We start from the raw sequence: 25,691 nt of genomic DNA on the forward strand, positions 1-25,691 counted from the left end.
GATCTCTGGTTTCATTCATTTTTTTCCTTTCTTCATTTCACAAAATTATAAATGGCTGCATCCTCAAATATCAACTTGAAAAAGTGTACTAGCCCTATAACAGATGCAATCATTGAGCTTGCAAGTGTACAGTAACTTAAAAGACTTACGCATTTATTTGAAAGACAGAGCATGTGAGATCGAGAGAGAGAGAGAGAGAGAGAGAGAGAGAATCTTCTATCCACTGGTTCCTCCCCATTATGACTGAAGCAGCCATGTCTGGGCCAGACTGAAGCCAGGAACCACAGGCACCATCCAGGTCTCCCAAGTGGGTGCCAGTGCCCAAGTACTTGAGCCATCATCTGTTCCTCCTAGGATGCACTAGCAGGAAGCTGGGTCATAGTGGAGTAGCTGTCAGATCTGTAGGTGGCACTCCCCTGTGGGATGCTGTTGTTGTAACAGTGGCTCAACCTGCTGTGTCACAGCATTGATCTCTAGATTCACTTGAATGCTTGCTCACATCTTTACATCACAGATGAAGCATCTAATGACCAGCACAGTATAGTGAAAGCTCCGAGGCTGAGACGAGCATACAGCCCCTTGACACCTGGTCCAATGATGCTGTTTAACAACAAGGCATCCTGTCCCAAATTCTTATAATGTTCCCTTTAGATTACATTCAAGCTACTATCAGAGGTACGCGTTTGCACTAAGGCTTAAGATGCTCCCAATCAGCAAATGGTGGTCAGCTCTGGTTTCAGCTTCCAGGTTACTACTAATGCTAATGCAGACCTAGGGAGGGAGCTGGTGATAGCTCAAATAGTTGGGTCTCTGTCATTTGTGGATTTAATTACTGCTGTCCTGATTTAGGCTAAGATCTGGCTACTGTGAGCATTTGGAGAGTGGGCCCAGAGGTTAGATGGGAGTTCTCTACCTCTTTTTTCTTTTGCCATTTTCCTGTTTCTATAATGAATACAAAATAATTTTGGAAAGCTAATACTAGTGCTTTCTGACTTCTATAATTTGTGAATTTACTTTCCTACTTTGTTTAGGTTGATGTCATGTTCACTGAGCACTCAATCTGCTTGGTGGTTGGTGGGAGGAGCACTAGAACTGATTCTGAGATGTAAGGAGAAGTTTACATGGAATCTATTCCCTGCAAGTACACGCAGAACGAAGCTGTTTTGGGAATGGATGTATTATTGATTTAGCACATTTTTATATTAGACCTCATGGTGAACTTCCTTACATACAAAATGAAAACGGAAGAAAGGAACATGATAGACATTGAAGACTTCTGTTCTTTTGTCCTTAATCTTATTTATGCATCATATCATATGATCATATGTTTATATCATTATTACCCTTGAGGTACTGGTGGGAAGCCTGATCTGGATCACATTAATAATCATTTACAACTATTTTTTTTCTGCCCAAAACCAAGATTCTTAATCCTCTGTAATGCTAAAAAGATGCTGTGTTTCTGTAAGTGAAAGATTTAAAACAGATAGCATTTTGAAAAACATACTTTTTCGTATCCGGGATAAATATACATATATATATATATTAAAAAGTAAAAATCTAGTTCCTCACAATCAGTTTGTCTTGGGGTATCACTTAAGAGGAATGCTTTTTTAAAGAAGTATAATGTTACCCATAGTAATAGCTGAGGAGGGATAAAAATACAACACGGTTTTCCTTGTTGTTTATTATCAGAGTCATGAGTTTGATGAAAGAAATTATTAATGGTCACATAAGGAATAAAGCTGCTATTATGCCTGCCTTTTAAAAACTGGTTTTGGATTAATGAAGATTTATAGAAAAACATTCCCTATTGCCTAAATTCAAAATACAAAATCCACACAATTAGCTTAGGATTCCAAAGGCTAGAAACTGGTAGGTTCTGGACATTGCCTGAGATATACTGAGATATTTTCTGTAATGATTAGAAAGGGGAAGATCGCAGAGGCCTCTCAAGAGTTGCCCCATAAGAAGAGATCTGGGCATTGCAGAGCCTTGACGCTCCGGTGCCTTAGGCACTGCCTTCCTCCAGGGCTCCTTTCACTCCATACCTGAACTGGAGTGGATACATGTGGTTGACAGACCAGAGGCACTAGGAATAGAAGCAAACATTCCAATTCCACCTAAAGCCAGAGGAAGAACAGTCTAAAACACAGTGTTCTCTTTTCTTTGTTCTGTTATTAAAAGTGAATTTTAACATACTCAGAAAAATTTAAAAAAAGGACAAGCAACTTTCTTGGTTATTTTCCCTAGAATGCATCTTTCTATAGTTGCAATCTCCTTTTCTGTCCCCAGCATGAAGTTGACACTCTGGGTTATTGTACAACAAAAACAAAAACAAAACCTGCAATCTTGTGAAAGTATTTCTTAGAAATGCCTTGTCAGGTACTGTTTTTTCTCTGTTTCTCTTAAGAGTAATGCATCAGAGAAATCATCTCTTGGGACATACAGCTGTACGGCTAGCACATTTTGTTATTTTACCTACTGATATGACATTCAAAGTGAGAGCCCACTGAAGTTCCTGCTGGGCACCACATTCTACAGGAATTCTTGGATCATAGATTAATATCAAGCATCCATTTTGTATATGTGAGATGCACACCTCATAAAGAGACAAAGTGTAGGATCAAGTGATTGAAGCTCTGAGTAAAATATTTTATTCCCAGTTCTCTAAATTAGTCTACTTGCCTCTGAGACATGTTCCTCTAAAAATTTGATCCATTGTCTAGTTGCCTGGTGTGAACTGGCCTGTGTGTCTTTCGAAGCCACTGACTTATTAGAATCTGTAAAGGTTTTCTTTAAAGACGTTCCAAACCCAGTTCCTAGTCTACTTATGTCCTCAATTATATTGATAAAGCACAACATAAGCATTTAATTATTCTAAACTTAAAAATGTGAAGAAGTGAGAAAAATAATTTCATGCCAGCTGTGCTTCATATAATCTGAGGTTCATTTCAGTAGCTGATTCTTTGTTTTTTTGCAAATCCCATTCTCTTGGCTCTTACAGGCTACTATTTCATAATTCTATATTTTCTTCACAGATATGAGGTATAGTAACAATAAGCATTATATATTCATTCATATATTGTCCACAATGTTTTCAAATATGTATACCTTGTGAAATTATGACCACAGTTAAGTGACTTAGTATATCATCTTACAGTTATTTATGCTTTTTTAGTGCAAATACATAGGACCTTTTCTCATGGCAAAATTCAAGCATACAATACAGTATTAACTATAGCTAATGCAACCTGTGCTGGCCTTTCAGAACTTGTACATCTTGTAACTGTAGCTTTGTACCCTTTAGGTAGTATCTCCTTATTTTCCTTACCCTTTGGCCTCTCCCTCTTGCACTAGGACACCATCCTTCCACTATTTACTTCTAGAAATTCAATGTTTTATATCCCACATATAAGTGAAGTCATACAGTATTGGGTTTTTTTTTTGTCTTGCAAGTATTATTTCTCAGTTGTTCAGGTTTAAAAGGCATCTACTAAACATGGTTTCCTTGCACACACTGTTGTGCAATTGCAGCCAGGTAATAGCCATTCCATTAGCCAGCTAAAGCCAGTCTTCATCTTCTTGCTTCTCCATGGAATGCAGAAAATACACATACTGAGTACTTACAGAAGCAGATGAAAATTGTCTCAACACACATTGCATAGACGCTGAAGAAGCCATGTGCAATTAGGTAAGATCCAAAAATGACAGTCTGTAAATAAGTAAAGAAGAGAACCAACATGTCACTGACTTACCTGGAAGAACAGTAATAGAAGGTATATATGAAAGCCATGATGACAGAGCTCTTGAGGCACTTTGTTAGAAATGGTTTCAATAAAGAGACCAAAGTATTCAATAATAAAGCTTTTGCATGTTCTTCAGATTAAAACCAAATGTACTAAATTATCTTCCCATTATTAAGCTTGCTCCCCTGCCTCCCAGTATCTACCAAAAATATTCCATTTATAGGACACTGTGCATTCAGGCAATACAACATAAGGGGTTAAGAACACACACTGCCTGGCAATGATTCATTGCACAAGCACTCCTCACCGTTGTTTAACCTCTCTGTACTTTCCACAGAAAATGGTGGTGGTGATGGACAGAGAATGTGAGTGATAACAGTATTTATGGCATGTGGATTGAATTAATATACTGCAATCTATACCACAGGGCTCCACCCGGATCGTTCCCTCTGCCTCCTCACCCATCCCAAGATTTTAATGTAGGCTGCTGATGACTCAGTGCTTCTCTGACTTAGAATTGCTCTCCCTGCAGGGAACTGCCTCTCCCAAGGTTACACCATGGCTCTGCGTGTGGCCAACAGCTGCCTGACACAGCATAAAAAGGACTTTTTATGCCACACCTTCCTGCAATTATGTCTGAGGTCATAAACTTGGGTCAGCTTATCCTGCCGCCCTGCACTTTCCACCTCACTTCCTTAGGAATGTTTATCTCAGAAGAGACCTTTCTAATAGCCTTCTGCATATGATCATCTGTCTCAGAGGTTGTTTCCAAGGAATCAGGTCTCTGAACCAGAATGGAAGATGACACAAAATAGGACTGATATTATTAGCTGGTGTTCTTTCTTCTGTTCCTTTCTGGTTTTTATTTTGCTGTTATTAGTACGTCACAGAGTCAACCAGACCTGGGTGCCAAGGTTTAAGTTGTGTTCCCCCAGAAATCCCTAATCTCCAAAGTAATGAAATTGAAGGTGAGGCTTCGCGGGAGGTAATTAGGCATGGGGTTGCCATCCCCATGTGGGATTGGTGCCTTTCTAAGAACATACACAAACAGGAGTATATATTATGTCTCTGCACACCATGGTGAGGACTGAATCATCTGGCACCTTGATCTTGGATTTCTCAATCTCCAGAAAGGTGAGGAATATATTTCTGATGTCTAAATCACCCAATCTATGCTATTTCTGTGATAGCAGCTCCAAACTAAGATGCCAGCTCTTACCAGCAGAGGTACCCAGTAGTAATTTAAAGATGTTGGCCCTTCTACAATAATTGGCATCCTTTCTGTGAAAAGCAGGAAGGCCAGGACACCTGCAGTGAAGAGGCAGAGCAGGTCACATTTGCAAAGGAAGATTGCTTTTTGTAGTAAGCTAGTTTTTCCAATCACTTTTTAAACTTTTTATTTATATTACTTACCTATAATCCCAGTAACCAGAATTTTCCCCAGAAGTAATATTAAAAATGTAACTTCATCTGTCACTGCAACTCTGAGTATCAGAAAAAAAGGAAAAGTGTAATTTTGTTTTTAAATACATTGTCACTCAGCAATTGTTAAATGCAAGAAATGAAGAGGCAAATAAAGATGAAATTCCGTTTCATTTTTAATGAAGTTAGCAGAAGATGGCATTGCAGGACTTCTGGGTGTCCTGCAGTGGTGGTGCCAACCTCTCTCTAGTTTGAGGTCAAAAGACTCCCTGTGCCCCAAAGATGGTATATTTTGCTATCTGATTTTTCCTGTTCAGGTTCCAACACTTTTCGGAAATGAGCACAGGAAACAATGACAGTATATGGGATTGGTAATGTGGTACTGTAGGTTAAGCCACTGCTACTGAAGCTGGCATTCCATATGAGCAACAGTACAGCCACATGGGAGGTAACCATCAGAGGTAAGGTTTGTCTCTCCTTATTTGTAATTCTGACTTATGAAATAGATAAATAATAAATCTTTAAAAAAGCAAAAATATGACATTGTTATAACTTTGGGGAATTTCTTGAATGGAAGAGAAATAAAAATGAGTGAATACTAATGGGTGTAAAGGCAGGTGGATGATGGAATCAACAATACTAAGATATGAAAGTAAATTAATGCTATTAGAATGCTTAAAAATCTATCAAATTAAAGATAACATTCATAGCCAATAAGGCTCAACCACTTCAAATAACATACAAAAGATGTAATGATCAAGTTCATTAAGCTGTCTATTGCAGTGTTCAACCCCATTACTTACTTCACAATGTTTCTCATCAACAGGTTGAAAGCATCTCTTGCTGATGTGCAGAAGTTTTCACCATGTACTGCAATCTGAAGAAGACAGTTGAGATTATTCTGGAATCAGTATCATATCCTAACAAGACCAAAGGACAATCAAGTGATAGGAAAATAACCAGATTAATCCCTGTCACCCATACAGCGATCCCTAGCACTGTTTCCAACATCTGGGTTAATAAAAGGCCTGGAAACTGGGTCCTCAAATCTGCACAACTCAGGGTTGCTGGCAGTGTGGTTGTGTCAAATGTTCTGTGCTCTTGGATTCCAGGGCATTACACAACCTTAAATAAATACCTAATAATGGCTTCTGGCTTTGAAATGTTTCCGACGAGTTTGTTGCTGACTGGGCTAAATATTGTAGTCTCCACACTGGAAAATCATTTTTTAAAAAAAAAAATGTATTTATTTTTTATTGGGAAGGCAGATTTACAGGGAGGAGAGACAGCGAGGGAGATCTTCTGTCTGATGGTTCACTCACCCAAAATGGCCGCAATGGCCAGAACCGAGCCAACCCAAAGCCAAGAGCCAGGAGCTTCTTCCGGGTCTCCCACATGGGTGCAGGGTCCCAAAGCTTTGGGGCGTCCTTGACTGCTTTCCCAGGCCACAAGCAGGGAGCTGGATGGGAAGTGGAGCAGCCAGGACAGGAACTGGCACCCATATGGAATCCCGGCATACGCAAGGTAAGGACTTTAGCCGTTAGGTTACCCCGCCAGGTCCTAAAAAAAATTATTCTTAATGAACATGGGAGTGTAGGTATCTTTCAAGTGCTTATTTCATTTCTTTAGATATTCACCCAGAAGTTGGGTAGCTGTTTATGGTAGATCAATGTCTATCTTTTTGAGAAATCTTTTTACTATTCTCTATAATGGGTATACTAACTTGCATCCTCACAAAAAACATTTAAGGATTCTCTTTTCTCCACATTGTCAGCAATACTTACTATTTTTGTCTTTTTAAAAATAATCACCATGGTAACTGGAGTGAAATGATAACACCTAATGGTTTGGTTTTAATGTCCCTGATGTGTTGTATAGAACAGTTTCTTAAATGTATTTATTGAGCACCTATGTAGCTTTTGAGAAATATCTTCAGATACTTTGTCCAATTCTCTTTTTTTTTTGTGATGTAATCCTATTCATTTAAAGCTATACATTTGTCAGTGCAGATATCTAGACTTCTAGGAGGTAAAGCAATTTGCTACTTAAAGGCCTTTTATTCACACACTTTCATATTCTTTTCATATTGAGTAATTTTACAGAAACAATGTAAGTATTTTTAAATTATACACAAGTGTGAAGTTTATGGAACGATTTAGTTAAGCTACCTCCTGCCACATCGATATCCCATAGAAATTCTTGTTCAGATCCAGGCTTTTCCACTTGCAATTCAGCTCCCTGCTAGTGGTCTAAGAAAAGCATTCAAAGACGGCCCAAGTGTTTGGGTCCCTACTACCCATGTGGAAGATCATGAGGAAGTTTCCAGTTCCTAGCTTCTACCTGGCCCATCACCAGCTATAACAGCCATTTTTGGAGTGAACTAGAGGATTAAAAGTCTCTCTCTCTCTCCTTCCCCCCCGCCCTCTCTCTATATATATAGTATATATATATAGTGTGTGTGTGTGTATAAAACTCTTTTAAGATAAACATTAAAAGTAAGTAAATAAATAAATGTATGTTTATGGAAAATGGTGTGGATAAACTAAGCACAGATTTTAAAATTTTTCCTTCAGCAAAATAAATGTAATTTAATCTTCAAAAAAAATTTATATATTTCAATAGAAAAATGACAAAGGGGGAGAGACACAAAGAGCTTTGATCCACTGGTTTACTCCCTAGATAACCACTACGACCAACCTTGGCCACGTGAAGCTAGGAGCCACAAGTTCCGGCTGGGTGTTTCATGTGGTTGGCAGGGACCTGAGCACCTGGTCCATGATTCCAGGTGCCTTACCAGTGAGCTGGATCAGAAACAGAGCAACTGGGACTCCATCTGGCTCTCGGACGTCATGCTGGCCTCTCAGGCAGAACCTTCAAGTGCTATGCCATGCTTACAATCCCTAATTTAACTTTTATAAACATTTTGGAAGCATCCTCACATACATAAATTTAGGCCATTTGTTTTTTCACTAGTTTGTACTTTGTCCAGTTCTTAGCTGGATTGTGTTGCAACATTGCAGTATACCCCATAAAATTATGTTAATCCAACATTTAAAAATAATTTAAAAATTTTAAAGTTATTATTAGGGGAATACAGTGTCTGTTTGCACTTGATTTATTGATTAAAATTAAAACTAAAATACACTTACTGGAAATAAACCAGTGACTATTTGAATCACTTTTCCAAAGCCTATGTCATTGTAATAGTAGCAGGTGTTATAAGGTTGTAGCTCTAACTTTAAAAGAATTATACTTTTGTGTGTCTTGTTTTAAAAACAAAACCTTAGAAGACTCTAGATTCCCATAGGAAAAAGTAGTAAATTGAGTCAACATTACTAGTGCCCACAGATATCAACCTAGTGATTATAAGAAGAATTGAACCCTTCCTTATAATTATCTAAAATCAAGAATTAGAAAGAATTTCTTTCAGACTCAGATAAACACATTTTTAAACCATACTGTTAGTGTAACACACTTTAAAATATAGATATATAATATATAATATATAATATATAATATATAATATATAATATATAATATATAATATATAATATATAATATATATAATATATATATAATATATATATAATATATATATATAAAAGCTACTTCAACTAGGGAAGCATTTTCAATTATGTTTTTGGCTCACAGATATTTATATCAATATATGATACCTTCAACTGCATGGCATAAATGTGCTTTAGAGAGGACAATGTTAGACCTAGGGTTGGGTCGGCAAAGTGCAGGCTTATAAATTAGAAATAGTATACTTACCATAATATACGCATTTTTATTTAAAAATTTTACCACATTTTCCAAACACCAGAAACAGCATTTTAGGCAGCATTGAAAGAATTTTGCAATGTTGTTCTGAGCATCTATGAGAAGAAGATATTTAAATCTATGAGTGATTTGTAACAGAACCCTATTAATCAAAATATCCACAAAATATTAAAAATTTTATTGCTAAATGTCCATGTAAATTCATTAGCTTGAGTAATACATAATATTCTATAATTTTATGAACTTTTTATAATCCCAGATGAAAATTCTGTGCCCACTCAATAACAACTCCTTTCTTCCCCAACTCCCATCCTTGTAAGCTCCATTAAAGTTCCTGTTTGTATGAATTTGCCTTTTCTAGGTTTGTCACATATGCGGAATCATACAATAGTTATTCTTTTATATTTTAAATATTTCAATAGTATAATATATTTGGGTCCCATTCTTTAAAAAATTTTTTTTTCAATTTACTTGGGAAAAAGACGAGGGAGGGAAGTAGGGAGGGAAGTAGGGAGGCAGAGGACAGAGGACAGAGAGAGAAATAAAAAAAGAAAGAATGAATGAACAAAAGAAAGAGAAAGAAAGAAAAAATGAAAGAAAGAAAAAGAAAGAGAGAAAGAAAGAATCTTTCACCCATTGATTTATTCTTCAGATGTACATAGCAGCCAGGCCTGGCCAAAGCCCGGAGTTTAGAATTCAGTCTGGGTTTCCTATGTGGGTGACAGAGACCCGGGTACTTGTGCCATCATCTCTTGCTACCTGGAGTGCTCATTGCAACGCCTGAATAAGACACTCCAATGTGAGATACAGATATCTCAAATGGAGTTCAAATCAGTCCCCCAAATGCTTACACTTTATTCCTGTTTAAGGCTGAATAATATTTCATCGCATATATTACACACTTAGTTTTGGGTTGTCTCCACCCTTTGGCCACTGTGATTATTTCAGCTTTGACCACTGATGTATACATACTGTTTTGAGTCCCTGCTTTTGATTCAGTTGAGTGTATATCTGTAAATGGAACTTCTATATATATGAAAATTCTACTTTTAACCGTTAAGGAGGAAAAGTTAAGGAACCAATGCTATAGAATATCATACTTGATACAACACACTCACTCACTGGAAATGAATCAATTCCTACCAGGAATACACAAATTTCCAATTTCTCTACATCCTTACCAACATGTATTATTTTATGGATTTTCTTTGAAATATTCATTATAATGTTCATTAAGTGGTTTTGCCTTTCATTTTCCTAATGGCTTGTGAAATGATTATTCTTTTATGTGCTTATTGTTTCATTTATATATCATTTTTGGCAAAGTGGCTATTCAAGTTCCTCACTCATTTTGATATACTCTGGATATTAATTATTTTCCTGGCACGTAATCTGTACGTATTTTCTTTCATTTGTGGGTTGTCGTTTCATTATAGTGTTGTTAGATGCATGAATATTTTCAATATTGATTAAATCCAACTTATTTTTCCTTTTGTTGCCTGGACCTCTCATAGGATATCTAAGAAATAATTATCCACGTAATGCTGTAAAAATTTCCTGCTATACTTACTTCAAACAGTGTAACAGTGTTAGCTCTATTGTTTAGGTGTTTGGTTCATTTGAGTTAATTTTTGTATATGGTGAGAAGAGTCCACCTTCATTTTTTCGCATTAGATATACAATTTCTATCACTATTATTGCAAAAGAGTTACTGTCCCCATTAAATTATCATACATAGCAAGGTTTGTTTTGGAATCTTTGTTTTATCCCAGGTCTATGTATTTACCCTATGCCAGTGGCATACTGTTTTGATTGCAGTAGCTTTGTATTGTGCATTGAAATCAGGATGTTTGCTTATTTTAACTTTACTCTTCCTTTTCAAGATTTTCTTGGCTATCTTTAAGGTGCATTTTAAGCATATTTTATGGATTTACAAACTATAAACATCATAAACGAAGACTGTTGCCTTGAAACCCACATTGCATTTTAAGCCTAGTCTGGCTTGAGTTTTAGACTTGGAACTGCTATGTGACAACTTTATCATGCTTCTCAACAGCAACTTCTCAAGCCATAACTTTTAACCTCTTTTTAAAAATTCACTTTTAATGAGTTTCATATCTTAATAGTTGGATCATGCGCTTTGTTGCTCTTTTCTTCATTACTGCTTTTCTCCCTGCCAACTTCCAATCCTTCTGTAAGTCTTGCTGGGATTTCCTCCTAAACACATTTCAGACTTCACCACTTTAATACTTACTAGTCTAGTTCAAGTTACAATCATCACTCTTTTACTGGCACAATCTATTATCTATTATCTAAATCAGGAAATCTGTGATAAATTCTGGAACCTTACTTTTAAGATGCCTGTCCATGTATTGCAGGACAATCCTATAGAATTGAATTAATGCAATAAGTAAAGATCCAAATGCCAGAGATCCTGTGTGATATCTGTTCAAAGAAAAAAAGTTAAAGTATCTTTATCATCAAGCAAAAGCGTGCTAGTTGAAAATTTTTCACAGTCAAAAGTGATCTATACAAGGATGAACAGGACCAAGATTTTTGTGCCTATTCAGATTGATAAAAGTTTCCAATGGAGAGTTTTTATCAAATACTACCTTGCTCTTTATCTACAAAAACGTTATCAATAATCTGTCCCCATGAAAGGAAATGTTTGATGGATCAATGCAGATACACTGCCAAATCAATATTTAATTTTTCACATGGCATTGTCCCCTACTTCTTCCAGTAAACATGGCATTGGAAAGATACTGATCCGGGTTGAGATTATGAAACAGTAGCTATAAAAAAATAGATATGACTATGGATTTCTATGAATTTTACTTATACTATCAATCTTACTTGTTCCTTTCCACCAAAGTTAACTAAGACTGAAATCTTTATAAAACTTTGTTTATTGTTATTTTCTGATACAGTTCCTTAGGCTCTGGGATTTCCTCTCCCACTCCTCAAGTCCCCTTCACCTCCTACTTATTTGCCTTCTAATATTACAATGGGTAGTCTTTCATGAACAGTCATAAGTCCATCATTCCACTACTGAAGTGTTTCCCAACATTGTAGGCATGGACAATGTCAGAGAGTCCAGTGCCCTACTGTCAGGATATATTCAATAGTTCCCCAGGAGTTCATCTTTGGTCTGGATACATAATGCACCATGGATAGGAATGAATTCTAAGAACACTAAATGAAACAGATGTGTTTTGCATGGGTTCAATATGGAGCTTACCGTAGAGCTCGTCCAAATGAAGTAAAAAGTGGATGTGGTGGGATGTCATCACATTTATTCCCGGTCCAGTAATAAGTAGCGAATGCACCAGAAAGGGCACATTGACCCAATGCAATGACAAAATTAACAAGCCAGAGGAAGACAAATAGATTATATACATGGAATGTAGAGATGTATTGATGGTACAGACTTTTTCCACCATAGGAAGCAAAGATACAGAGAGCCCCAGGGCAAACCTTTGGAATATCGGTTGTGTTGAAAATCTGCACTCAGAGGAAACAAAACAAAACAAAAACCCATGAGAATATAATGTTAAACGTTACTCCAAGATAATATCTTCTCTCATCTCTTTCACTTATACTTTTCTGTAGCATCTAACTGTCTGGCCTGTTTCTTCTCCCCTGATTGCTGCTATTTCTCTGTTTTCTGCTACATCCTTTTATATAAATCTTTTCTGAAGTCTGGAATGTACATTGTTTTTCCTCATATGCTCATCACTCTGCACCTAATACAATTTCCCATTTATTAGTTCTATTGTTGCCAATACATGCTTCTTGAGTATATGACATAACAAGAAAGCTCAGCAAATATTTGTAAGGCTTGATCTGCACATTCCCCTTTGATTCTCAAAGCTCTCCTGCTAACATTTGACCCACTCCTCCCTTCTGTATATAGTGAGCTCCGTTAGTGCATAGTCTACACCTGCAAAGTAAAATGTAGAATTTTGTATTGAAGTAAAGAAGTGAGAGAGATTCTTGCACTTACCTCTGGGTCACAGGTTTTATTTTCATGTATACATTGCCCCTGTGGGATCACGACTTTGTATATAGGTATTCCTGATGTAGCCAAGAAACTGCACGAACTTGATCAAGGATAAACTGTTTTCTGGTGGGACTGAAAATAACTGGGTAAGGAAATAATGCAGATTACTGCAAAATTCCTGATGAGATCAACTTTTTGTTAGGAGCCAGAGACTTAATGGCCCTTAGATTTGGCCTACCTGACAGCCTGTTGCATTGCAAAGCCTGCCTTGGGCAAGCAGGGCCACAGCAAGCAGGATATTAGGCCAGAACATTCTGTGTAGAGCAAGCGGAATAGAACCTCCACCCTTGTTCCTGTTCAGATTAGTTCCTCCCCTCTTTCAATATAGATGATTAGTTTCTTCCCTGCTTCAATGAAGTTAATTACTTCCAGGAAACCCCTCCCCTTTTCCTCCTCCCCAGAGAAGAAGGTATATATATATCTGAGGAGTAAAAATAGAGAGGCACTCTTTCCCACCAAGTACGTGTGTCCGTGTGTTTCTTGGGCCAGCAGCCCGGAGGCTAGCAGCCCGGCATTCCCAGTCCACCCTCAGGGTTTGAGTGTCGTGTCCTGCAGGTTGGGACATATTTTGGTAATTTCTTCAATTATCAGATCTAGATTATGATGTATGCCAGTTCCATTGAGGATGCCTTTAAAAATAATAAAATCCATAGGAGCTTTGTTAAGTTCTTGTTGAAGAGAAATATATGTGAGCAAACCAAATCCGCTGCATGAGCTACTAGAGGGAAAATCCAATCAGTAGACTGAAATATTTTAGGGTTTAGGGATCAAAATGCAGATTTCTTTAGAATGTCCTTCCTCTTCCCAGGGATAGAAAACACTGGACACAAACACATAATCCCAGAATAGGAATTGCAGCCTGAAGTTTAAAGAAGTCAGTTTTCAAAGGATACATCGCTGTCACAGCCCAGTAGGAAATACAGATTGAGAGTAAAATGAAGGTTAGAATTGGATAAAGTAATGTACCAGGGATGCATCCAATGGCTCTGAAATAAAACAAATAGTTGAAATTCAACATGTTATTTGAATCAGAGTTCTGTCTGTTGGAACTAGAAATGAAGCTTACACTGAATTAATTTTAAAAGCAATGATCACACCATTGACCTTGTTGGCTGATCCTTTTGCCCTGTTCTTATAATGTTTCAAATTATGGTTTATTTATCTTTAAATATAAATTGAGAAAATTACTCCAATGCCCATGTTTGATTCCTGTCTAAAGTCCCCCAAACTCTGTTCTTTTTCATTATTCCTGTTTGATCCATAAGTGTTTAATACATTATAACCACACAATTTCTTCCTCTGTTTAGATTCTTTTTAAATAATTCTTTAAAATATTTATTAATTTGAAAGGTCAAGAGAGAAAGAGGGAGAGAAAAAGTGGGAGAAGAGGAAAAAGAGAGAGAAACTCTTACATTCATTTATTTACTCCCCAGATGTCCTCAATTGTTGGGATTAGGCTAGGTTGAAGTGAGAAGCTAGGCACTCAATCTGGATCTCCCACATAGGCATCAGGAATGCATGTGTTAGAGCCATCACCTGTTGCCTCCCAGGTGCATTATTAGAAAGCTGGATCAGAAGTGTGGAGTAGCTGGGATTCGAAACAACCACCTCAATAAGGCATACAGGCAGCTCCAAATGGCAGCTTAACAAGCTGCACCACAATATTCACTCCAGATTATAAGACTTTAAAAATTAAAAAAAGACCTTGATGATTAATTGTGGGCATCTCTCCCCAATTCAAAAATCCTTTCTACGCTACCTTCAAAATGTGTTCATTATCCTTTGATAATGAAAAAGAAAAACAAATAATAATCATTTCACATGATACTTATTTCCTAACTATCACAGAATTACAAAGTTTTTTTCTTGTCTTCCTGATTATAACTCATATCCATTAACTTTTGAGGAAGAAATTATTATTCAACCACATTTTTCATATGAAAGCCTTCTTCATTATTTCTCAGGATAATATTTCTTTGATAGTTCATGTGGCGTCCATAATTAATTTCTAATGCATTAATTTATTATTTTATGATACAGTTCCATAAGCTCATGGAATTTCTCCTTCCCCCTTCCTAAGTCCCCTCTCCCCTCTCTACTGATTTCCCTTTTTGTATTACAATGGGTAGTCCTTTATGAACAGTCATAAGTTCATCATAAGTTCATCATTCACTATTGAAGTGTTTTCTGACATCATAAGCATAAACAATATCAGAGTCCAGCATTCTACTCTCAAATATATATACTCCCAAACTGTAAGTTTTATTGCGAATCCATCTTTGATTTGGAAGTAGAGGTGCATACTACAGTGTATCTTCACATCTGCATGTAATAGTCTCTATTACACAGTTAGTATACATGCCCTTAAATGAAAAGTCAAAAAACAAAATCAACAAAAGGAAGAAAAATAGAAAATTTAGATATCATGAAGTTAAATAATGTGCTACTGAAGGACCAATGTATCAGTAAATAAATGAAACAGAAAAAAAAAGCCTTTTGAAGAAAGTGATGGTACTGTGTGACCTATGTGTCACTGAATAACTTAATAAGGAAAAACATTTTTGAAGCAATGAAAACAAAAACAAAAACATCAAACCCCTGAGATGCAGCAAAAACAGTATTGAAACGGTCAATTATAACATCAAGAGCTTAGAAAAAATAAAAATATTTCAAATAAATGATGTAATAATGTATATCAAGGCTTACCAAAAATGAAAAAAATGAACAGGATGCAAGGTAATAATCATAGCAAAAATAAATGTAATTGAAACTAGAAAACTACAAATTGCAATAAGAAAGAGCCATTTTTTAAGAGGATGAGCAAAACAAACCTAGCCAGATTAGTGAGAAAAAGCAAGAGAAAAAAAAAAAACCAATAAAATTAGACATGATAAAGAAAACATCCTAAGAAACTAGTAATGTGATCTCTTCTTGCTGAACGGATCCTCTGATCAATATGTGATGTCCTTTACCTCTTAATATTTTTCATGTCGAAGTTAAGTTATCTGAGTGGTTACACCAGCTCATTTTTCCTTTCTATTAGACTGGAATATTTTTTCCCATCCTTTCACTTTCAGTTTCTGCATATCTTTGTTGGTTAGATGTGTTTCCTGCAGGCAATAGACAGATTTTTTTTCGATCCAGTCTGCTAATTTATGATGCTTCATCAACGAGTTTAATCCATTCACATTCGAGTTTAACACTGACAGGGCCTGTCATTGGTCCTGTCATGTTGGCAATCAATTGTCCATTGTTTGATTTAGTCTTCCTTTGTTGTTTTATTGGGAGGTTCTCCACATTTGCTTATGATTTGACAAGTACTACTCCTTTTCTCTGTCAAGAGAACACCTTTAAGTATCTACAGGATATGTCTGGCAGATGTGAATTCTTTGAGCTTTTCTTTACTGTGGAAGGATTTTATTTCATTTTCAAAGGCAAAGGAAAGATTTGCTGGATAAGTTATTCTGGGCTGACAATTTTTTTTTTTCTTTTTAGAATCTGGAATATGTTGCCATTCTTTTTCAGCCTGTAGAATTTCCTCTGAGATGTCAGCAGTGAGTCTGATTGGGGTTCCTCTAGATGTTACTTGATCTTTTTTTCACATGCATATTTAATAATCTTTTGTGTTCAACTGAAGAGAGCTTGATTATCAAGTGTCTTAGCAAAGATCCCTTTTGGTCAATCTTACTAGGAGTTCTGTGCCCCTCCTGTATTTTGATTCCCCATTTTTTCCCAAATTAGGGAAGTTTTCATTTATTATTTCATTGAACACATTTTTAAACCCAGCTTCTCATTCTGTGCCTTCTGGAACTCCCATAACTCTTATATCTGACCTTTTAATAGAGTCCGTTAATTCTAAATACTTTTCTTAGTTTAACTCAGTCTCTCTTCCAGCTTTTTGATTTTTCCCTCACTGCTGAAAGAAATGTCTTTCAATTGCATTTTCTTCTGCTTCACTCATTCTATTATTGAGGCTTTCTACCGAATTTTAAATTTGCCCTATTGTGTTCTTTATTTCTTGCAATTCAGCTTCATTGTTGCTATTTCCTGTGTGACATATTCCTTAAATTCCTTGAACTGCTGCATGTGCTGCTCGTTGTTAAGAAACTTTATAACAAGTTTTTTAAATTTTTTATCCCCCATTTCTTCAATGTTTTCCTCAGTTAACTCTGAGGTTGACAAAGGCTTTGCTCCTTGCAGGGGAGGTATCAGTAATATTCACTGTGCTTCTGTCTCTTCTTTTGCTCTTGGTCATTGTTATTTTGATTAGCAGATTCTTCTACTTAGGGGTGGTTTCTATGCCTTGTTACCCATGGGTCCACAGGTCAATTTTACTGATTCCGTTCAATGCATGGTTCTTTGTAATCACTTGTGCAACTCCCTCCAGTGGGCTTCAGTCTTAGATTCTTTTTTTTTTTTAAGATTTATTTATTTTTATTACAAAGTCAGATATACAGAGAGGAGAGAGAGAGAGGAAGATCTTCCGTCTGATGATTCACTCCCCAAGTGAGCGCAATGGCTGGTGCTGCACTGATCCGAAGCCGGGAACCTGGAACCTCTTCCGGGTCTGCCATGTGGATGCAGGATCCCAAAGCTTTGGGCCATCCTTGACTGCTTTCCCAGGCCACAAGCAGGGAGCTGGATGGAAAGTGGAGCTGCTGGGATTAGAACCGGCGCCCATATGGGATCCAGGCACGTTCAAGGTAAGGGCTTTAGCCGCTAGGCCATGCCGCCGGGTCCCAGTCTTAGATTTTTGTGTTAAGCTTCCATCATAGTCTCTGTAGCCCTAGCTCCCGGGTCACCAGTTTCCACCCCCTGTGATCCTGTGCTGTTGGCCATACCAATGCCTGCAAAGTCTTTTCCAACTCCCACTTGGAGCAGAGTCCAGGATTAGGGAGACACCATCTGTCTTAAACCACTGGGTTATTAGCAGGTCTTGCTGGGACCTGCTAGCCATTAGGTCCGAAAGCCACTTGGAACACATTGGATTTTGGGTGGAACCCATAGGATGCCAAGTTGATACTATTTTCCCTGTGAGACCAGTGCAATGCATTGAGAAAAATGTGGATATTCTCCCAGTTTAGCATATGTGGAGATTGTTTTTCCTCCAGGCACCCTTCCCTCCACCCCTGCAACCTTTTCCTCAGTACACAAAATGCAACTGGTGGGGTCTCTGAGCTGTGAAATCCACCCTGTTCCCACACCTGCATGTTTGGGTTCTGCCACTCTGCCTCTGCTCATGGCTGCATCAAGCAAATTATCAGGATGGGAAGTTCATGCCTGGATTCACCTTCTGAGCTCCTGGTGAACTCCCCTTCCCACCTGACTTCTAGTGGAGATCTGATCACCTACTGCCACTTCAATACTGTTCTGCCGTTTCCATTGCTTCCCCAACCCTGGGTCTCCAGGTGTCCTTCTGCCATTGATCTGTTCTTTCCTATTTCCTGGAATCACTACCTCTCTGCTTCACCTTAGCCAATGATTCTCCTTCTGTTTAAGCATGTATTTACCCTATTCTGCCATCTTGTTTCTCTATATCTAACTAATTAAAAAACATTTATTTGAGAGGTAATTCCCACTGAGAGACAAAGGAAAAAAAGGGAAGACAATGAGAAACTCTCCTATCTTCCAGTTCAGTTCCCAAATGCACCTATTGACTGGAACTGGTGGTATTACACCTGGAAGCCTTTAAGCAGGAACCCGTTACTATGCCCCCTGGAGATTGTATTAGCAGGAATCTGCAGCCAGAAACTAGATTCAGCAATTCAACCAATGTAGTTGAATGTGGGATGTAGGCATTCTACCTTGTGTCTAAACAGCAAGGCTAAATATTCATTCCCTAACTAGTTCCTTCAAATGACTATTTCAGTAAATGGCCCTGGATTAAACACAAGGCTGCTTTATAGGGTCACTAAAAATGCATGTGTGCCTTATATATATATATATATATTTGCATTTGTTACTTAGTTTGTGCTATGCTGTTCTCTCAATTCTCTGTACACGGACTTAGTGAGTTACACAGTGTCCTTAGGTTGACTCCATGTTCTCACATCCATTTATTCCAAACTTTATTTTCCGCCAAGCAGATCATTGACCTGTTACATTTGTATTGGCCCTATAACATACACATAAACACAGACACACACACACACATACACACACATTTAAGGACATAACAAGTGGAGCAAGTCACAGTGAGCTGCACAATAATATACTATTTAAGAAGTAAACCCAGTAAATCAGCAGTTTTCAGTAGCTAATGATAGGTCGTCAGTTATTGTGGGAAAAAAGGAGTTTAACAAACTGCTTGTTAACTATTTAAACCACTGGCTTCAGGTGGCCCTATTATTACAATAATAATACAGCAATTTTGCTAAAACAGTCCTTAAAGATGATTAAAATAATTTGATTCTTGGCCTCAACAAGTTAGTTTTCATCATTCTAAGCACAGAGTATGGTCTCTTTGCTTTATGGTAATTTTTTTCTTGTTTCTTCCATACATTATTCAGAAGTTAAGAGTATATATTATCCTCAAGTGACATTTTGCAACAGTTTGTAAACTATAGGCATTATTACCTCTTAGCCTGGATTTTACGAAAGAATGCTTATTATGTAATGTTTTAATAAAAATTGTTCTGTGTATAAAACATTCTTGAGTTATGAGTCATAGACAGAAAAGGTATAATCTAATGGTGCTAGAATCAGTTGTCCTGCCTATTAGAAAATTTTGTCATTCATTCAGACACCATGATAGTACATAGCTGATATTACAAAATTATGGTTATTTTAGGACCTGAAAGTAGTATCAACCATTAGTATTAACATATAACCCAGTATGGAAATTGTATAGCATCTAATATAGATAACTTTTACCTAGTACTGCAGCACTTGTTTTCACATGTTATTCTCCGAAACTATATTTAGTGTTCACAAATTCTAATACACTGGTTACAGGTTCTATCCTTAGTTTACTCTTTAATAATTAAGATTTTAGAATATTAGAAGACTGGTTAGGAGTGACATTTCTAGTAAGTAGCAGAGTTTAAATTTGAACATGTCTTCTTGAATGGACAGTTGGTGTCTTTAAAAAACTTTCTTAAGGGAAAAATAACTTGGGGACATCTATGTAATGGGGAGTGGTTGATTTAACTGATAGGTGTCCATCATGAATTTCTTCAGTGAAGGCTTTACCTGCTCCCTTCCTTCATCAAGAAAATGGCGACGCGGATTTGTTTCCTGAGGAAGATCAGCAGGAGCACGACACTCCCCTCAGTGATCGACAGAAGTATCGCTTGGAAAAGGAAAAAAAGTCTGTGACACAAATCAATTCAAAAAACAAAATTTTCTCTACAAGAGTTAGGACTATGCTTATGATCATCTCTGTAACTGTAAAATTTAAATTTATCATTTAAACGTTACTATCCCACCAAAGCATAGATCACAGAAATCCCTTTTGCAAGCCTTCAAGAAATGCTAAGGAATAGAGATTAAAATCTTTAGCTAGTGCTTGATCAGGTCAATCACACTGATTTTACTTTATCCACAAAAATACATGAGACTATTTTGCAAAAATTGGGTAACAGGCATAGGAGGAAGTGCTGTTTTCATTAGCTCTGTTGCAGATGATTGTAAATGTATTCTCAATGAGGAGAGAGCATTACAGAAGAAACTGAGTCATACACCTTGCTCACAGTGCCTCTTAATTGTCCTGGTTGACGACTGACAGGGAACATTTTTGATTGCTGTATTTATTTTCTGTGACTCCATTTACTATGGCCACCACTGATGGAACCACAGTGTAAATCCAACCCAACTTGGCCAGTAGCAGTCTTCAAATTAAAACTAAGGGAATCCACTTTAGTCTGAAATTGATAGCTATAGACCTCTCGAATTGAGGGTTAGACAAACTTAATGAACAATGTCAAACCACCTATATATCAAGTGAGTCTGCAAAGAAAGAAAAAACAATTGTAAAGAAAGAGAGAAGAAATCTTGGATTCTTTATGACTTTCTGCTTTCTGGATTTAGGTCAATTTGAAAGCCCAGTTGCCTTTCTGCAGTTTTTGAATCTGATAAAATACATTTGTATTAGAATAAATATTTCCTGTTTCACATCAAGCCCATTCTAATGTTCTTTTATCTTTAGCTAGCTTGAATTTGTTTGAAACTGAGTAAGTCTTAATTGTTACTATTTCTGTAATCCTAAAATATACTCTTAACATGTGATAAGGTTTTAGGAGAAGTATGTAAACTCTTCATTAGATGTCTATTCAATTATTTTAAGATGTATCTTGATTTCATAAGTGTTAAGAAGTGAAAATATGTAGACCTTAAACTGAATGTATAAAAGAAACTTGAATTTCCATTGATGAGAATTTCTTCCAGAATTTTGCATTGCATAGTAATTTTGCTAGTTTTTGATTACTTTTCGGGATGGAGAGCTCTCTATTTTCTTCTAAAGTTGTATCATTAAGATTCAGATACTATCTCACATATCAGTTAATATCTCCAATGAAGTAGAAAAAGTTAGTCCACAAGTGTGGAAGTATCTTAGTGATATACTATCTCATTCTCTGTCTTTTTTTTTTTTAAGTGTATTTCTTTATTTGAAAGGCAGAGTTGCAAAGAGAAAGAGAAGAGAGACAGAGGGAGAGTGTTCCATCTGCTGATTTACTCCTCCAAAGGTTGCAGTGTCTAGGGCTGGGCCAGGCTTAAGCCAGGAGGCCAGAGCGTCCCTTCACTTTATCTTCCTCTGTCTCCCAAGGTGCATCATCAGGGACCTGGATTGCAAGTGGAGCAGTGGAAACGGGGCCACACCTATATGGGATGTCGGCAAGGTAGGTGGAGGCTTTACTATGCCATGGTGCCAAGCACTCTATAGCTCAAGCTCTATATGCTATTACCATGCACATTTTATTCTATTGAAACACTGGTTTTATTTCAAAATTATGGAAATATATCCATGCTAAAATTATTATTTATTTTGTATAAAAAAGTCAAGAATATATGGATCACTTTACATGCTAAAATTGCAGTGTTAAAGGACACTGTATATTAACTTTATACCTTTATATAATCACATTTTTTAAATTATTAGAAAAATTTAACTTGTTTTTCACTATGCTTATTTTCAGTTTTTGCCAATGAGCAGAATTTCACTTGCATGCCCTCTTCTCAGGCTCCTTAAATTTTGTCAAAATACAGAACAAGATATCAATTAGTGCCTGATAAATGATTTCCAAAACAGAGGTTCATTCAAAGAGAAATTGGAATTGCAAGATTTGAAAGTTCAAAAGAAAAAAATTCCTGTATTTTCCCAGAATACATCTCTTAACTTTGGCAATGGCAGATTCTGATCACATCAAACATTTTTTGTGTGGATGGTTCTTAAGAGACAAATATACATTACATATTGTTAGCAGAACTTGTAACTAAGATCCATCCAAGAATAAAACTAGAAGTGTTTTCCTCAAAGTTTCTTTCGGGATCCCCCCAATTGAGCTTCTGGACTCAGAACCCTAACCATCAAAAGACGGAGGACAGAACAAGTCAATCAACCACCTCAGCTATATGTTGGCAGTAAAAACTGGGCAAACGGAGACTCTGTGATGGACTATGTCAATCAGTGGATTCTTCAAAGACCTCATCGTGCTTGGAGTGGTGAGAGTGGCAGCAATTCAGAACTGTTGAACTACCAAAACCACTTGAGCAAGACCCTTGGAGCATGCCCCACATCTGGGACCTGGGTTGGGTGGGAGACTGGGTGGGGTTTCTCCCTTAAAATCTCCTTTTACCTCAGATACATTAAGGAAACAATACGGAACTAATTGTTTTGCCCATCTTCCTGTAGTGCTTGAACCTTTTTACCCTAATTATGTCAAGATTGTCAAAAAATAAATTAAAAAAAAAAAGCAAACTAGGGGTGTTTCATTATGTAACAGGTGACCTGTGTCCTACTTGCATGTAGACCGTTGAGGAGATGTGGAACTATCCAAATTCAGAAAAAGGGACCAGGATGCAGTTCTCAGAATGCCTGATTTTCATAGTTAAAAAGAAAAAAATACATAGACAAAAATTCTTCTGAAAAAATAGTGTGAGAAAGAGATCTAGAAATAGGAAGGCAGAGTAAGAGCTTGGCATATTGTTCTTAACGCTTTTCAGAAAAACTGAATCTGGCATGGACTTCTGTGAAAACACCTCCTAAGGCTATGCAAGATCCTTTGCTAATAAACTTCTCATGGACATTCTAACCCTAAGTTGTTTGGTCCTAACAAAGTGGTGTTCAAGATGGAATGTAATCTGGTTTACAGAGTGTTCTACATGCTGGAAACAAATGAAATGATATTCTGATGACATAATGTGAGTCTATCTTTAAAAGCCTCAGGATCATTTAGGAAATGACCAAGTAAGTTTCAGGGTTTATGAAGAAGGAACTCAGTGCCTGGAATCATGAACCCAGACAATGATATTACCTCAGGTATGTCACACCTGACTCTCTAACTTCAGCAATATAAAGAAGACTTTTAAAAAGCTCATGTAATTAGAGTCTTTTATAAATTTTGAATAAAAAGGACAAATTTCTTTGAAGTACAAGGAATATTATAACTAAACCATCTTAGGAATAAGATTAAAGCCATCCCAGATATATCTTAACAGTTTTTCAACAATATCTTGAACTTATTCAATAACTGAGCAAACATTTCTTAAACACAAATTTAAGTTCAGTTATTTATTACTTACAATTCCTGCTCTAAATAGTTTGTGACTTGTTATGAAGAAAACTTCTTACTATCCTTTTGTTCATATTAAACAAGTTTGAAAACAAAGCAACAATTTCTTTTTAAACATCTTTCTTTGATATTACATTAACATCTATAAATGTAAAAAATGAAACTAGTAAAATTGAAGGAAAATGACTTGAGATACTTGTAAAGCAGTATGTTCATGAATTCAATGAATTCTCCTTAATGATTTTCTTCATTTACTGTAGTTAGTAGTTATCTTTTGCTAAATTAGTGATAAATATAATCAGTGAGTTCAACTAATCCAGGTTTTCCTTACACAAAAATATGCTCTCACATCATTACAATTTCTAAAAAAATTTAATGCACTTACTTAAAACAAACCATGCTTGTTTCAAATGAAAATACATATTCATATTAGTCTGAATCCCGATGTCATATACAGTTAATGAAGAACTTGGTTGTTCCTGAAGACTGGTGTATTCTTGATAACAGTACCATATTCCTTGAAAAGAATGAAAAACAAAAATAATATAAAGTAGTGCTTTTTAAAACCGGTAGAGGCTATATTGCTATTGCATATATGCACATGAAATTGATCAGCATAGTAATTTCTATAAAGGCAAGATTTGTATTTACATGGTAAGTATTTTATTTGCCTCTATTAGTCCAAATGGATATTTTCAATTTGAAATTACGTACTCAGTATATGACATGGATTAAAAACTCAGCAGAGACATTGAAAAGAAATCAAACAAGTGTTAGAGGAAAAGAAACAAATAAGTTAAATAAACATTGCTATTGACAGCATTGTCAGAGTTTGAGATGCAGAAGAAAGAATATCTAACCTAGAAAGCAAGCCTTCTGAAACACCACAGTCAGAGAAAACAAAACCAAAAACAAAAAAGAAGAAAAAAGTAATTTCAGGATCTACGGGATGTGATCAAATGAACACAAAAAAAGTCTTAAGAATTCCTGAAGGTATAAAAAAAGAATGTCCTAGAAAAATACATTAATTGAAATAATAGCAAAAGATTTTCCAATTGTGTTGAAAGATATAGACATCCAGATATACTGGAAGTGCAGGGACCCCTAGTAGATATGATCAGAAAAAAATCCTCACTGTAATGCATTGTAATCAACCTTACAAAAGTAAAAAATTTCTTTACAGAAAATCCTAAAATTTTTAAGAAAAAAATGCAAATCACTTTTAAGTAAACCCATTTCAAATTAGCAACAAATTTCTTGACAGAAACCTTGTAATCTGTGAAAAAAAAGGGGGGCATATTCCAGGTTTTAGAAAAAGAAACAAAGACAACCTAGTTCAGTGACAATAAAGTTCTCATTCATAAATAGAGTGAAATAAAGACTTCTCAGACAAGCAAAAATATAAAACAATTTTCACCAGCCAGTCAGCCTTACAAATGATGCTTAAGGAGATATTTCACACAGATACGAAATACAGTTAATATCATGAATGAATGTAAAGGCAGAGAACTTCCTGGTAAAAGAATTAAGGAAACTGAAAATGAACAACAGGAACATGCATGTAAAAAATCACAACCAAGTTATTAATCATCAATAATAACCTTTAATAAATTGCCTAAATTGCCAAACTAAAAGATACAGAGTGGCCAAATTGATTGAAAATATCCCTATCTATATATTGCTTGCAAAAAAATACACTTCTTCAATAAAGATTTACACAGAAAGTGAAAAGATGAAAAAAGATGCATACAGATGCAAATCAAAAACATATAGGAGTGGCTATAATCTCAGGGAAAAAATGGACTTGAAGGCAAAAGGTCATTATGAAATAACTAAGGAATTGTGTAACAAGAAGATGCAATGATGCTAAAAGTATAATTACTCAATGCCTAAGCATATTTTAGCATTCCCAGAAAAGAAAACAAATGTCAATGTATCTGAGTG

The 25,691-nt window shown here is 36.3% G+C and overlaps 1 protein-coding gene across 9 annotated transcripts in view; it reads right to left on the reverse strand.

Moving 5' to 3' along the window:
• Nucleotides 1-25,691, reverse strand: part of SLC44A5 (solute carrier family 44 member 5) — a 369,267-nt gene that overhangs the window by 4,541 nt on the left and 339,035 nt on the right. For 8 of the 9 annotated variants that reach the window (XM_058658158.1, XM_058658145.1, XM_058658136.1 and 5 more), the window contains 11 exons: nt 24,133-24,264; nt 20,209-20,308; nt 13,911-14,003; nt 12,961-13,048; nt 12,196-12,458; nt 11,305-11,399; nt 8,946-9,049; nt 5,975-6,048; nt 5,163-5,233; nt 4,969-5,057; nt 3,631-3,715 (listed from right to left, as the gene is read on the reverse strand). In XM_058658158.1, the coding sequence (XP_058514141.1) occupies nt 3,631-3,715; nt 4,969-5,057; nt 5,163-5,233; nt 5,975-6,048; nt 8,946-9,049; nt 11,305-11,399; nt 12,196-12,458; nt 12,961-13,048; nt 13,911-14,003; nt 20,209-20,308; nt 24,133-24,264 (1,194 nt within the window). The remainder of the gene's footprint in view (nt 1-3,630; nt 3,716-4,968; nt 5,058-5,162; nt 5,234-5,974; nt 6,049-8,945; nt 9,050-11,304; nt 11,400-12,195; nt 12,459-12,960; nt 13,049-13,910; nt 14,004-20,208; nt 20,309-24,132; nt 24,265-25,691) is intronic. The other variant, XM_058658166.1, reaches the window with a different exon arrangement.

This window comes from Ochotona princeps, chromosome 2, assembly GCF_030435755.1.
Source record: "Ochotona princeps isolate mOchPri1 chromosome 2, mOchPri1.hap1, whole genome shotgun sequence".
Lineage (NCBI taxonomy): Eukaryota > Metazoa > Chordata > Mammalia > Lagomorpha > Ochotonidae > Ochotona > Ochotona princeps.